Source organism: Puma concolor, chromosome C2, assembly GCF_028749965.1.
Source record: "Puma concolor isolate L17-30 chromosome C2, mPumCon1.1.hap2, whole genome shotgun sequence".
NCBI lineage: Eukaryota > Metazoa > Chordata > Mammalia > Carnivora > Felidae > Puma > Puma concolor.
In genome coordinates this window covers 86,416,851-86,432,178 of record NC_141675.1, presented here as the reverse complement: position 1 = coordinate 86,432,178, position 15,328 = coordinate 86,416,851, and the positions used below count along the sequence as shown (strand labels likewise).

Sequence of the window (15,328 nt, the reverse complement as noted above, 5' to 3'; positions counted from 1 at the left end):
TTGCAGCATATGAAAAGAAATGATGTGAATTCTCTCTCAAGCAGAGTATAGATTAGTGACTTAGGAAATGAGACTAAATGAGGCAGTTCTGTGCAGCGGTTCACCACAGAAAAGTGTTAGCGAGCTGTTCTGTGGCTGGATGGCTTGAGATTGGCAAGTAGGAGACAACTTTTTACTCAGTTGCTTTTGCATTAACAATATAATTTTCACTGTAATCGAAGTGTTGAAAATGGGTAGCCTCGATTATTGGCAATTTCCTAAAGTACTTCCTATTCTAGTCAAACATATATAAAATTTAGTTTAGGTAATGTTTTATCTTGGAGGATGTAGATACTACGTAATGTTTGTATAGTTTTAAAACAATGAAACACTACACAGGAAAACATTGTGTTCTTCTCTCTGGAATATACTTATTTTTAAACGTTACTGAGGGATAATTGGTATAAACAGCATATCAAAGCATACAATTTGGTGAGCGTTGACGTATGTAAACCTGAATAAAACTGTCAATTAATTTAATGAACATAACAGTTACACCCCAAAAGTTTTCCTTTGCTACTTTGTAATTCTATTTGCTGCCTTCTTATTTCTAGACATTCACCGATCTGCTTTCTGTCATTATTGGTTAGTTTCGATTTTCTATACTTACATGTAAATTGAATCAGTGTAATTATTTTGAGACTCAATTGTGTTGTGTTTAACAATAATTCTTTCCAGGGGCATCTGGGTGGCCCAGTCGGTTGAGCATCTGACTTCGGCTCAGGTCATGATCTCGCAGTTTGTGAGTTTGAGCCCCACTTTGGCTCTCTGCTGTCAGCCTGTCAGCGTGGAGTCCACTTTGAATCCTCTGTCCCTCTCTCTGCCCCTCCCCTACTTATGCTCTCCCCCCAAAAAATAAATATTAAAAAAAGAAAAACAATAATTCATTCCTTTTTTATTGCTTAATAGTATTGCATTGTATGGATATACCATAATTTGTTTATCCATTCACCTGTTGATGGATGTATTAGTTATGTATTACCATAGAGTGGATTACCCCAAAATATAGTGGCTTAAAACAATAAACATTATCTGGTTTCTGGGCCAGGTGTTTTTAGACTTTAGACTTAGCTGGGTGGCTCTGGCTCAGAGTCTTGTATGAGATTGCTATTAAGATATTGGCTGGGCCACAGTCAGTTGAAAGCTTTACTGGGGCTGGAGGATCCAATTCCGAGATAGGAAGTGTGTGTGGCTGTTGGATCCAGGCCTCAGTTCCTCGCCAGGGAGCCTTGTCCCTCGGCTGCTTGAGTGTCCTTAGTACATGGAATCTGGTTACTCCCCAAACAGGGGATCCAAGAGCACAAGAGCAAGGGCAAAGAAAAGCTACATTGCTTTTCATGACTTAGTCTTAGAAGGCATACATTGTCACGTCCTCCATATTACCATTTGTTAGAAGTAAGTCGCTATGACCAGCCTGCTCTCAAGGTGATCAGGCTCCATTTTTGAAGGGAGGAGTGTCAAAGAATTTGTGGACATATTTTAAAGCCACCACAATGAACATTTGAGTTGTTTCTGGGCTTTGGCTATTACAGATAAAGTTGCTTACAAAAATATTTGTAAAAGTTTATATACGTATATGCATTTATTTCTCTTGTGTGAATAGCCAGGAGTGGCTAGTTCATACATAAGGTAGGATTATATTTAACTTTTTACAAAACTGTGTGTATAGTGAAGACTATAAAATATTGCAAAGAAAATTAAGGAAAGAAAAAAGAACTTACTGTTTATAATAATAATAATAATGTTAATATTCATATATTAAATTTCTAAAAATTTTTAAAAATCTTTATTTTCAGATACTCTTAGACTTACAGAATAGTTACAGTACAGAGTACCCATGACCTTTAAATTTCTAAAAATATTTAACTTCTTCAAAGAAATTAAAGAAAACCTCCCAAAATTTAGAAATTATTTTCCAAAGTTGACTGTATCATTTTACAGCAGCCATGTACAAGAGTTCTAGATGCTTCACATGATCAACAACACTTGGTATGGCCACTCTTTTTAAATTCATCATTGTTTTAATTTGCATTTTCTGTTTTTTTTTTTTTTTAAGTTTATTTATTTTGAGAGAGATCCAATTCCAAGATAGGGAGTTTTTTTTAAAGTTTATTTATTTTGAGAGAGTGCGTGCAAGCAAGGGAAGGGCAGAGAGAGAATCCCAAGCAGGCTCTGTGCTCTTAGCACAGAGCACAATGTGGGGCTTGATCTAACAAGCTGTGAAATCATGACTTGAGCCAGAATCAAGAGTTGGAGGCCCAGCTGACTGATCCACCCAGGTGCCCCTAATTTGTATTTTCTTAATAGTTAATGATGCTCAGTGTGTTTTTGTGTGTTTTTCTGTCAATGTATCTTCTTTGGTGAAATGTCAGCTCTTTTGCCCAGTAAACTTTTTTGGATTGCTTATCTTATTATTACTTAGTTATACGAGTTCTTTCTGTATTCCAGAAATGTCTTTTGCCAGATAAATGTTTTGCAGATACTTTCTCTGAGGCTTTGGCTTGTCTTTTCCATTTTTATGAGTATCTTCTGAAAAGCTATAGCTTTTAATTTTGATTAAATCAGTTTATTGACTTTTTTATTTTATGTTTTCCTTTTGTATTCTACCAAGAAATGTTTGCCTAGTTTATGTTTAGATTTGTAATCCATTCTGCGTTACTTTTTCTATATGTTTGCATGGTAAGGGTCAAAGTTCCTTTTTTTTTTTCAGGCTATGGCTCTTCAGTTGTTTGTTGTAACACCATTTGCTCAAAATGGTTTTTCCCTATTGGCACCTTTTTGAAGGCAGCTGTGTTCACCACTATACCACCAGTTGGTACTGCACCGTTGGTACTTTTTGTCTAAAAAAATGTGTGGGTCAGTTTTGGGCTCTGTCTTATTTCATTGATCTTTTTGCCTGTCTTTATTCTAATACCACAATAGCCTTAATTACTGTAGCTTTCATAGTAAGTCTTGAAATCAAGTAGTATAGGTATTCCAGCTTTCTTCCTTTTTTTCAAAATTGGCTATTCTAGGTCTTTTACATTTTCATATAAATTTTAGAATCAAATTTTTAACTTCTACAGAAAGCCTTACTGGGATTTGGAGTGGGATTGTATTGAATGTATAGATCCATTTGGTGAGAATGGACATCTTACTAATAATCAGTCTTTGAATCCATGAACACAGTATATCTCTCTATTTACTTAAGTTTTCTTTAATTTCTCTTGGTAATGTTTTGTAGTCTTCACTGTACAAGTCTTACGTATGTATCCCTAAGCATTTCCTATTAAATTTTTTTTTAATTTGTTTATTTTGAGAGAGAGAGAGAGTGAGCATGAGTGGGGTAGAGGCAGAGAGAGAGGGAGAGCACAGAGCCTGATGTGGGGCTTGAACCCACAAACCATGAGATCATGACCTGAGCTGAGATCAAGAGTCCGATGCTTAACTGACTGGGCCACCTGGGTACCCCAGCATTTCCTATTTTTTGATGCTACTGTAAATGATATATTTTTTTGTCGTGTTTATTTTTGAAAGAGTGTATGCAGGGGAGAGGCAGAGAGAGGGGGACAGAGGATCTGAAGCGGGCTCCGTGCTGACAGCAGGGAGCCCAGCGTGGGGCTCGAGCTCAAACCACAAGATCATGACCTGAGCCAAAGTTGGACACTTAACCGACTGAGCCACCCACCCAGGCCTTCTTAAAGTTCACTTGCTAAGTTGTTGCTGGTATATAGAAATATCACTGATTTTTGTATATTGACTTTGTTCCTGTGGCCTTGCTAAATATGCTTGTTAGTTCTGGTAGACTTTTCTGTAAATTCCATAGTATTATCTCAATCATATCATCTGTAGATAAAGATAGCTTTGTATTCTTCCGTTCTAATATGTCCCCCTTTTTTCATTTTTCTTGCTTGATTGCCTTGCTAGGATCTCTAGTAGAATGTTGAATAGAAGTGATGAGAGCAGATATTCTTGCCTCGTTCTTGAGTGTTGCCATTAAGAAGCCTTTCACCACCGAATATGTTAGCTGTACATTTTTTGTATGTGCTCTTTATTAGTTTGAGGAAGTTCCCTTTTATTCCTGGATTCCTGAGAGTTTTTATCAGGAATGGGTGTTGAATTTTGTCAAATGCTTTTTGGTCTCTATTGAGATGCTCATACAGTTTTTCTGTTTTAGTTTGTTATCATGGTAAATTATATTCATTGACTTTTTAATGTTAAATCCATCTTGCATTCCCAGAATAAATCCCAATTGTCATCGTATATTGTTCTTTTTATATGTTGTTATTGTATATCATTATTACATATTAAGAATTTTTACATATGTGGTCATGAGGGATATTGAGGATTCTCTTGTCTCCACATCCTCACTAACACTTACTCTTTTTTGTCTTTTTGATACTAGCCATTCTGAGTTGTGTGAGGTGATATCTCATTGTGGTTTTGATTTGCATTTCCCTGATGATAAATGATGTTGAGCATCTTTTCATGTGTCTCTTGGCCATTTGTATCTTTTCTTTGGAAAAAAGTCTACCCAAGTCCTCTGCCAATTTTTAAATCAGATTGTTTGGTGTATGAGTTCTTTATATATTTGGGGTATTAACCCTTTATCAAATATATCATTTGCAAGTATCTTCTCCCATTCAGTATATTGCCTTTTTATTTTATTGATGGTTTCTTTCACCGTGCAAAACCTTTTGAGTTTGATGTAGTCCCAATTGTTTATTTTACTTTTGTTTCCCTTGCCTGGGGAGATAGATTAGGAAAAATACTAAGGCCAATGTCCAAGAATTTACTGCCTATGTATTCTTTTAGGATACATAAGGTTTCAGGTCTCACATTTAAGTCTTTAATCTGTTTTGAGTTTATTTTTGTGTATGGTGCAAGAAAGTGGTCCAGTTTCATTCTTTTGCATGTAGCTGTCCAGTTTTCCCAATCATGTATTAAAGAGACTGTATTTTCCCCATTGTATGTTCTTGCCTCCTTTGTCGTAGATTAATTGACTATATAAGTGTGAAGTTATTTCTGGGCTCTTTATTCTGTTCCATGATCTAGGTGTCTGTTTCCATGCTAGTACCATACTGTTTTGAGTACTATAGCTTTGTAGTATAGTATGATGCCTCCAGTTTTCTGTTTTTTGTTTGTTTTTGTTTTTGTTTTGCAAGATTACTTTGGCTCTTTGGGGTCTTTTGTGGTTCCATACAATAGGATCATTCGTTCTAGTTCTGGAAGGATACTAACTAATATAGTTAGCTTTATGAATTTTGACACATGCATACAGTTGGATCTCCATACCACAATCTATATGCATGACTGTTCCAATAACCCTAAAAATAGCCTTATGTTATGCCTTTGTAGTACCCTTCCTCCTACCCCTTACCACTAGTAATTACTGATTTGTTCTCCATCCCTATAGTTATATCTTTTCCTGAGTGTCCTGTAAATCAAATCATATAGCTTGTAGCCTTTTGAATATGACTTATTTTACTTAGCAAAATCCATTGAAATTCATCTATGTTGTTCTATGTATTAATAGTTGCTCCTTTTTATTGCTGAGTAGTATTCTGTTGTGTGATGTACCATAGCTTACTTCTTCAAGGACATTTAGATTGTTTCTAGTTTGAGGCACTTAGGAATTGCACTGCTATAAACATTTGCATACAGGTTTTGGTGTAACTCTAAGTTTTCTTTTTTCTTGGGCAAATACCTAGGAATGGGACTGCTAGGTTTTATGTAAATACAGCTGTAACTTTATAGGCTATGGGAGGTTTTTAACTATAGATTCTATTTCTTTGTTTCTGTTTAAGTTATTGATTTCTTATTGAGTGAACTTTGGTAGTTTTGTCTTTCAAAGAATTAACCCATCTCTATTGAATTTATAGGCCTAAAATTGTTCCCCAATTCTCCTGATTATCCTTTCTTAATAGCTGTAGAATCTGTGGTAATGTCATCTTTCTCCTTCTTGACATTTGAAATTTGTGTTTTAAAATTTTTTCTTGATCACTTTGATGGGAGATTTATCAACTTTATAGATCTTCTGAAAGAACTAGCTTTTGCTTTCATTGAGTTTTGGCTGTTGAGTTTCTGTTTTCTATGTAGCTGACTTCCAGTCTTACCTTTATTATTTCCTTTCTTCTGCTTAATTTGGGTTTAATAGTTTAACATAGTACAGAAAATAATTTTTTCTCTCTGGAAGTAAATTGTCAGATTTTTAAACCCTTTAGTACTCAATCCAGGTGTGTGTGTGTGTGTGTGTGTGTGTGTGTGTGTGTGTGTGTGGTGTTTGGTATTTAGGCAAGAACATGAGACTTTGCTAGTAGCAAGATTTCAGAGAGAGTGAAATTGGTATTGTTTTTAATAAGTAGGAGAACACAGGATTTTCTTTTTGTTTTGAATATTGATTTTTGTGTCTGTTCATCTGACATCTGTTTCCAACTCTGAATGAAGTGTATCTGTTAATTATTGAATGAAATGTATCTGTTAATTATAGAAGTATTTGGAGTTTCCATGACAAGCCCAGTGAAATTGCCCACACATGGAGCTACTAGAGTTTAATATGTGGTATCATTTAAATGGGGCAAAATATTGTCACGAGGAGTAAAATTTTATTCTTGTCTCTAATCTTAGCAATCATTGAACCCAAAGGACCATATAATGTTTACTTGAATTAAGAATGTAAAACATTGAAATCCCTACATTTTCCCTGTTGAATAACCTCTAACTAAGATGATATGAAGCAGTTCTGGAGTTGTTTTTACTTAGTATGTTTTGATATGTTAAAGTAAGAAATTCCTGTAGTAAATAAAGTAGACTTCATATTACTTTTTAGGTTATTTGTCAAAGCTTGAATTAAAATCAAGGAAATAAATCACTCTGTTATTTCAACATTGTATTTAAATGTTAATGCAGATGTGATTTTCTCTGTAAATAAAAATAATTTTATTTTTTAGATGAAACTGGCTTAAAAGTCAGTTTCAGTTTCTCTTTTAAATCCTTACTTTTTTAGTTGGTCTTCAATAAGAAATATAGGTGTTATTAGAATTGGAGTAATAGCGGAAAGATGTATTATTTACCAATCTACGTGAAAATTATTTTTTTGTTTACTTTTCTAATTGTTTAATGTTACATTTTATCTTTTAGATCCTATTTGACCAAACTCAGAGATCAATTAAAGCACAGCTTCAGAACTTTGTTAAAGAGTAAGTCAATTACAGTGAAAAGAAAAGTAACCAGTGAATGATCACATCTGGGAGTTGGTATCTTTTGAGAGGAATTTTATGGACCATGATTTATTGAAAATTTTGGAGTTTTTGTTTGCTTTTTTGCTTTGTGAAATATATATTGCATTTTTTCCAGAGTTACTCTGTAAAGGAATCAGACTTTATGCCTTTCAGTGAATCATTTATATTATGAAATTTATATTCAGGATACATAACTAGGATTGTTAAAGATTAAAAAATAAATGAAATAATTTAATGGCCTTTCAAAATCAAAGCAGACCCCAAAAGTGATTGAAATGCTATTAGTTATTATAGTTGAGACTAAGTTTTCCTTTGTCTCAATATGGTATTTTTTTTGAAGAGAAGATAATGGAATATATGAAAATGAGTCAGGAAAGTGCATGTTTTTTGCCACATGTGAGCCTTTTATGTCACATTCATCCCGTTCTATATGTGAAATAAAATGAAACTAGAAATAAAAGACATCCAAATTTTCTAGATAGGAACATTTTCCTTTCCCACATTAATCAGTTTTTCTCTTTTAATTCCTGACTGAGAATATATAAAATTACAGATAACGTTGGTTACGATATAGTATTCAGGATAAATGGCACATGTTATAAGCTGCAGATAGTGGCAGCTCTCATGAACATAGTGCACTGCCATTTAGTAGGTTGGAATTTATTGTTTCGTTAGTGACGTCTTGCAGATTCTTTGCAAATAATAGACTAATGTTCAGAATGTCCTTATAGAATGTATACATGAAAATTTATGGCTTTATTATCATTTTTAAATTATTTGTCTTCAAGTCATTTTGCCTAGTTCTCTGGTAGAAAAAAATGAAGGGATATCATGTATTTATCTAAGATCATTAATCAAGGGTTTTGGATTTTTGGAATACTGAATGGAAACTTACTCTTTACGGGTACACAGTTGTTTTACAAAGGATTGTATCAGTGTGTGTTTTAAGAATATATTCATGCCCTTGACCCAGTAATTTCCCTCAACAAGAAATGAATGATATTTCTTAAAGTGTGGTTTGCAGACCACCCATAATTGGATTTATGAAAGTTTCACTATTTTTATTTTTTAGAGATCTTAGAAAATTCAAAGATGCCAAGAAGCAATTTGAAAAAGTCAGTGAAGAAAAAGAAAATGCATTAGTAAAAAATGCTCAAGTACAAAGAAACAAACAGCACGAAGTTGAGGAAGCCACAAACATTTTGACAGCAACAAGAAAATGTTTTCGACATATAGCCCTCGACTACGTACTTCAGGTATATTTATTATGTGTTTTCAAAAAACGCTTACTAAACACGTCCTTACTTTTGAATGATGGCATTGAAAGAACAATTAATAATGTTTCTTTGAGTTTAAAATCAAACCATGATCTTTTGTGAAAACTTTTCACTTGTCTGTATATCTCTGTGCATATATTTATGTGTGTACATGTGTACACCCTTTGGTTTGGATTTCTTCACCTTTTCACTTAACATGATACTTCTCTCATTTTTAAATGTTGTAAAAAGCATTTTTAATTGCTATATTTTATTCTGTGGAATTACTGTGTCAATTTAGTTAGTATCTGATGATCAGATATAGTGTTGCCAGTTTTTACTGGAAATAGTGAAAATGTAGCTTTCAATAATTATAAATAATAATAACATCTTTGTATATAAATCTTTTGCCACATTTCTGATTATTTCTTTAGAGTAGACTCCTAGAAGTACTAAGGCTTACTGTGTTGCCAAATGAAAAATATTTCTAGAAACACTGTTCTCATATTTACCATAATGTAAATATGAGAAAAAATATGGTGTTTAAAAATTTTTTTTAATGGTTATTTATTTTTGAGAGAGACAGAGACAGAATGTGAGTGGGTTAGGGGCAGAGAGAGAGGGAGACAGAATCTGAAACAGGTTCCAGGCTCCGAGCTGTCAGCACAAAGCCCGACGCGGGGCTCGGACTCACGAGCTGTGAGATCATGACCTGAGCCGAAGTCAGATGCTCAACCGACTGAGCCACCCAGGCACCCCCAAAATGTGGTGTTTTTTAAAACTAGAGATCAGTGTTTGGTAAGTTGCCTGGTGATCTTCTGGTCTTATGTATAATTGAAATCTATTTGGATTTGATAGGTCTCCAAAGGGATTCAAGAGATGTGAAAAGTGAAGGCACATATACATTGTTTCACATGTACTTGATATTTTCCCATGTATCATGAGTTGAAAGCTCTAAAGCTTATTTTGTCTAAATCTCCTTTTACAAAACAGCAATAGAGTCCTCAGAGATTGTTGACTTCATAGTGATCACAGGGCATTTCTTTAAAAAAATACATAAGTAACCATATACAAATTAGTGCCTAAAAACTACTTACATGGGGTGCCTAGGTGGCCCGGTCAGTTGAGTGTCCGACTTCAGCTCAGGTCATGATCTCTCCATTCGTGGTTTCAAGCCTTACATCCAGCTTTCTGATGTCAGCACGGAGCCCGCTTTAGATCATCTGTCCCTCTTTCTCTCTACCCCTCCTCCTCCCCCCCTTGCACTTACACTCTTTCAAAGTAAAACATTAAAAAAACCCTCCTTAAATAACTTTGCAAAACAGTAGAAAAAGACTAAGATTTTTTAAAATTTTCTATTCAGTAAGTGGGAAGTTACATTTTAAAAAATGAAGTGAATTCCATTTATTAATGAAAGTCTCTAGAATGGCATGGTCTGTAATTTCCTATTTCCCATTACCTACCTCACATTCACCCCACTTCTGCAGTAATACGAATACTGTCTTCCTATCCGATTCCACTGAAATGGCTCATGCTAAGGTCTTACTCATTAGATAGAATTTAATTTTTAACCAACTTGACTCTCGCGTTTCACTGAAATGGTAGACCACACTCTTTCTTGAAATATACTTTTGTCTTAATTTATTTCAAATAACTTTAGGTCATCTTCCCAGCTTCGGTTGCTTTTCAGTTTCCATGTTGAGCTTCTCTCCTTTGCCTACCTTTTCAACCTCTTTTTCAGGTTTACATCTTTGGTTCTGTTCTTTTCTGACCTTTTGATTTTCCTGACAATCTCATGCTCTTTGCTTGAATTACCACTAAGTACACATGACAAAATTTATTTTTCTCAGACGCCCCTCTTTCTTTTTGTATTCACAACTGAAAACTGTCTTCTTCCGGGTGGCGTCTTTTTGCCCTCACCTAACTTGAATGGCGACACCCTTTTGCTCAATCCTAGAAGTTCCTGTGGAGAGTTGTTACACCAGATATTCTCATTCTCAGCTGCTATACCTAACAGCCAAAACTGCCTTATAAAGTTCTGTGAATCTCTAAAGTCTGTTCTTTCTGACCCTTGCTGTAGCACTTTATTATTTCTTATCTAGCCTATTAAGATGTTCTCATAAAACTGGTCTTGCTTGCATTGCTTTTACGTGCTCCATTACTAGTTTATTCTCTGTTCTGTGGTCAGTTACTCAAACCTGTCCAGGCAAAATGAATCATTCTTGCCTCTGCTTCCACTGTGCTGCCATAATATTGTCATGCACATTGCTGTTAGAGCACTTACTTGCATTTATTGTAATTATTTATTTCTGTGTCTTTTATTCCTAGGTTGTGTTCCTTCCCTCTAGTCCAGTGGTTGGAAAATAAATTTTCCATTTTCTGTGGTGTTCATCCAAATAGTTTCACATTAGGACCCCTGCTTCCTCTATAGCTATTGCATTATTTGATTTTTCTTATGAGAACTGTTGTGTCATTTAATTATATGGCCTAAGTGGCGATTTTAGGGCATAGTAAGTAATAAATATCCAAATTTATAAAGTTTGTCATGCTTTAGCTTCCTTAAATACGTGATTTTACTTTTTTTTCAAGTAAATGCTGTTTTTTGTTGCCAAACAGAAAAAAATACATAGAAGAGAGGCACTTTTGTTTGGTATTTTTCAAAGTTTGAATAATAGGTTATCTGCAGCCCCTGCTTTTATTTAGAGCATTTGAAAGTTAATATTTTAGTTCTCAAAGCTGAATGGGCCTTGAAACACATACAAAGGAAATCAGTGGTTAGTTAAGTGTAGTTATTTGGATTTTTCTTGGTGTGGTTTTGTTTTGCGATCAGTGCTTTAAAATTATCTTGTAAGACAACAGGCAGAAGAACATATTAAAAAGGAAGATATTCTGTAAATCTTTTGACAATAATAGAAAAAAATGAATGATTCTTTTTTGTATAAACATTTAATTTCATTAAGCTGATATGTAACAGATAAAAATAAAATACTTGTTAAGAATTTTCTAGAGTTGGGAGAGATACTACAAAGGTAACTTTCATAATTTACTGGTCTTTTAGTAAGTTTAGTCTACTTAAAATATTTAAGGTCCATTAATTTATTTAACAAATATTTATTGAGTCCTCACTACGTACTACTTGGGGAATGCAGCTGGGAGTAAGACATAGGTAAATAAGAAAATATAAGGTAGTTATGAATGCTGTGAAGAAAATAAATAGGTTGGTATACTAGAGAGTATACCAACTCTAGTATATAGGGCCTACCTTGGACGTTTTTGAGGAGATAATATTTAAGCTGGGGCCTGATTAGTAAGAGGTATCCTTGTGTCTGGGCAGAAAATCATGACATGAAGACAGAGCAGCTAGTTTGAAGGTGTTGAGATGGAAGTAGTTTTGGATTGTAGTTGGAGCACAGAAAGGGGAAAGTAGTAGAAAGCTAGGTTAGAGAGGCAATCATCACAAAGGGCCACGTAGGTGATAGAAGGAAGTTGGAAGGTTTTACGTTGGACATAGCATAATCTTATCTATATTTTGAAAAGATCACTCTGCTTGCTGTGTGGAGAATGGATTGTAGAGAGTCAAGTATAGAGAGACTAGTTCATAGGCCATTGCAACAGTCTAGAAAAGATAGGATGATGGTTGGTAGTGGTGGTAAAAGTAGTGAGGATTTGTATTGCAGATACATGTTGAAGGGTCTGGATGGACAGTTAGATGAGGAGGACGGGGAAAAGATGGAATTCTGAGAAATTCAAAGGTCTATCAAAGTGATAGTTTTATCATTACAGTATTTATGGCTTAAGCATGACCAGTTTTTCTTTGAACTGAAATGGATGACAGTTTCATTGGTATGTTTGTCTTAACTGTTTTTGCAAAACGCAGGTCAAAGGGTAAAAACCTTGAACTTTGTTTTTATTTACTTTTCTGGAAAAGTATTAAACTTCAGAATAAGCAAATTTTACAATATTGCACTGTAGATTAGTTTTTAAAGTAAAAACTGGGTGATTAACCAACTGTATTTTCCCTCAGATTAATGTCCTTCAATCAAAACGAAGATCAGAAATCCTAAAATCGGTAAGATATTTATTGAAATGATATTTTAAATATTTTGGTATGATCTGAATGCACATATGTAAGCATTTAAGCAGCATCATATGTTTGTGTGTATATATATGTAAATATATTTATTCCAGGTTCATAATTAATCTTTACAGATCTTTTTGTATTTCTCATATGCCACTTAACCACTTTTTTGTCTCCTTCACGTTATAGTTATTTATGTGTATCTCCTCTATTAACACACTGCGAGCTCCTTAGTATAGATGTTTAAATATTTCAGATTCAGGGCATGCATAAATAGTATCATTTAGAGAATTTTTCCTTAGGATTATTGATGATGTATCAGCCTTTTGGTTTGTTCTTTGGAGTGCAGTTGGAAAATAAATGAGATGAAATTTGAGAATAATTTTTTTCCCTGAGCCACTATACCCATAGAGAAAGTGATTTTTTTTTTTTTATGTGACCATTTTTGGTCTTAAAGTTATCAAGGAAGTGGGCAGGGGGTGGTAGTGGTATGGCATTGAACTTTTTCATATTTCGAGAATCTTAGAAATAATTTTTCCTCTCTTTGTTCACTGAAGTGTTTTATTTTTCTTTTCCCCTGAAAGGGTATACTTAAATTGCTTTGATCCTTGTCCCCACCAAGCTTTTTCCTAAATTCTATATTTATGATAGTGCTTACAGGTAAGTACATTGTACTTGCTCTTTACTTCCACTTCCTTTTCCAGACTGAGAGTAATGTATGTTAATTGTAGAAAATTGAAAACTGAAATGTATGAAGAAAAGAATTAAAATACTTATAAATCTTACTACCAAGGGAGAACCACTGTTATTATCTTGGCATATATCTGTATCTTTTTTCCTCTCTTTCTGTGTGCATGTGTGTATGTGAATGTGTATATGTGTATTCTAAAATGGCTTTTAATTTAAAAAAAATTTTTTTAAACATTTACTTGTTTTTTTCTTAATTTTTTTTTTTTAACGTTTATTTATTTTTGAGACAGAGAGAGACAGAGCATGAACGGGGGAGGGTCAGAGAGAGGGAGACACAGAATCCAAAACAGGCTCCAGGCTCTGAGCTGTCAGCACAGAGCCTGATGCAGGGCTCGAACTCACGGACTGTGAGATCATCACCTGAGCCGAAGTCGGCCGCTTAACCGACTGAGCCACCCAGGCGCCCCAACATTTACTTATTTTTGAGAGACAGAGAGAGGCAGAGCATGAGCAGGGGAGTGGGAGAGAGAGAGATATACAGAATCTGAAGCAGACTCCAGGCTCTGAGCTGTTAACATAGATCCTGATGCGGGGCTTGAACTCACGAACTGTGAGACCATGACCTGAGCTGAAGTCGGATGCTCAACTGGCTGAGCCACCTAGGCGTCCCCAAAATGGCTTTTAATTTTTTTTTAAACAAAATAAGAATCATTGCTACATATGTTTTCTAACTTTCTTTTCTCAATAGTAACACTAAAGTCATCAGGTGTCATTAAATATTTTTTATTTAACGATGACTTTTGTGGCGAAATAGAATTCTACCATGTGGATATATTAGGGGTAGGCAACCTTTTTTTGTGAAGGGCCAGGTAGTGACTATGTTAGGTCTTGTGGGCCATGTGGTCTGTGTTGTAATTACTTAACTGTATGCTGTAATGAGAAAGTAACCATAAGGGCGCCAGGGTGGCTCAGTCAGTTGAGTGTTCGACTCTTGATTTTGGCTCAGGTCATGATCCCAGGGTCTTGGGATCGAGCCCTCCATGCTGAGTGTGGAGTCTGCTTAAGATTCTCTCTCTCTCTCTCTCTCTCTCTCTCTCTCTCTCTCTCTCTCTCTCCCCCCCCTCCTTCTCCCCACCCCCCCCAAACCCTCTCCCCTGCGGTGTGCTCTCTGAAATAGAGAGAGAGAGAGAGAGAGAGACAAAGCAGCCATAGATAATATGTAAATGAATAGAATGGCTGTGTTTTAATAAAACATTTTTCTTATAGACATGGAAATTTGAATTTCATACAATTTTCACCTGTAATGAATTTCATGCCATCTTTTCATTTTCTTTCAACCATTAATAAATGTAAATACCACATTAGCTCATAGGCCATCCAAGAACATATGATGGGGCTGGATATAGTTTGCAGGTCATAGTTTGCTGATCGTGAATATGCCATAAATTAATTTTATCCATTAATGGATTTTAAAGTAATTTCCATGTTTTTGACTTTAAAAATATTCTAGTGGTCATTCTGATAAACAATATGACTTATCGTAATTTCCTTAGGATATATTATGACAAGAGATTTGGCTAAGAGTCAAAGGGTTTAAGCATTTATTAAAACTTTTAAAAAATAATGTTAACTTTTAAGACTTACACAACATTTCCACTAGTAGTGTGTGAAAGTGAACTATATTACTAACACTGGGTATTAGTTTCTTCCACTCTACCTATAATTTGGTAGATAGAAAATGTCATGTCATTGTTCAGTTTTGCATTTCTTTACTACAAATGAGTTTGTATTAAATGTGTATGAGTTTGAATTTTTTTCTGTATATTTTTTGGCCTCTTATGTTTTCTCTTTTGTTGTTGTTGTTGTTGGAGTGTTCATCTTTTTCATACTGATTTGTAACATGTCTTATATTTTAAGGCTATTTACCCTTTGCCATTGTATTTTTCTAGTTTTATCACTAATATTTCAGTAGGCTTATGTGTTTTGCTGTGTAGGCATGTTTTATGTAGTTGTAGCTATTAATCTTTCACCCTCTTTTTTTATAT

The 15,328-nt window shown here is 34.6% G+C and overlaps 1 protein-coding gene across 7 annotated transcripts in view; it reads left to right on the top strand.

Moving 5' to 3' along the window:
- ACAP2 (ArfGAP with coiled-coil, ankyrin repeat and PH domains 2) overlaps positions 1 to 15,328 on the top strand; it is a 153,101-nt gene that overhangs the window by 86,519 nt on the left and 51,254 nt on the right. For all 7 annotated transcript variants that reach the window (XM_086675048.1, XM_025912900.2, XM_086675047.1 and 4 more), the window contains 3 exons: positions 7,159 to 7,217; positions 8,332 to 8,515; positions 12,540 to 12,584. In XM_086675048.1, coding sequence (XP_086531174.1) covers positions 7,159 to 7,217; positions 8,332 to 8,515; positions 12,540 to 12,584 — 288 coding nt within the window. The remainder of the gene's footprint in view (positions 1 to 7,158; positions 7,218 to 8,331; positions 8,516 to 12,539; positions 12,585 to 15,328) is intronic.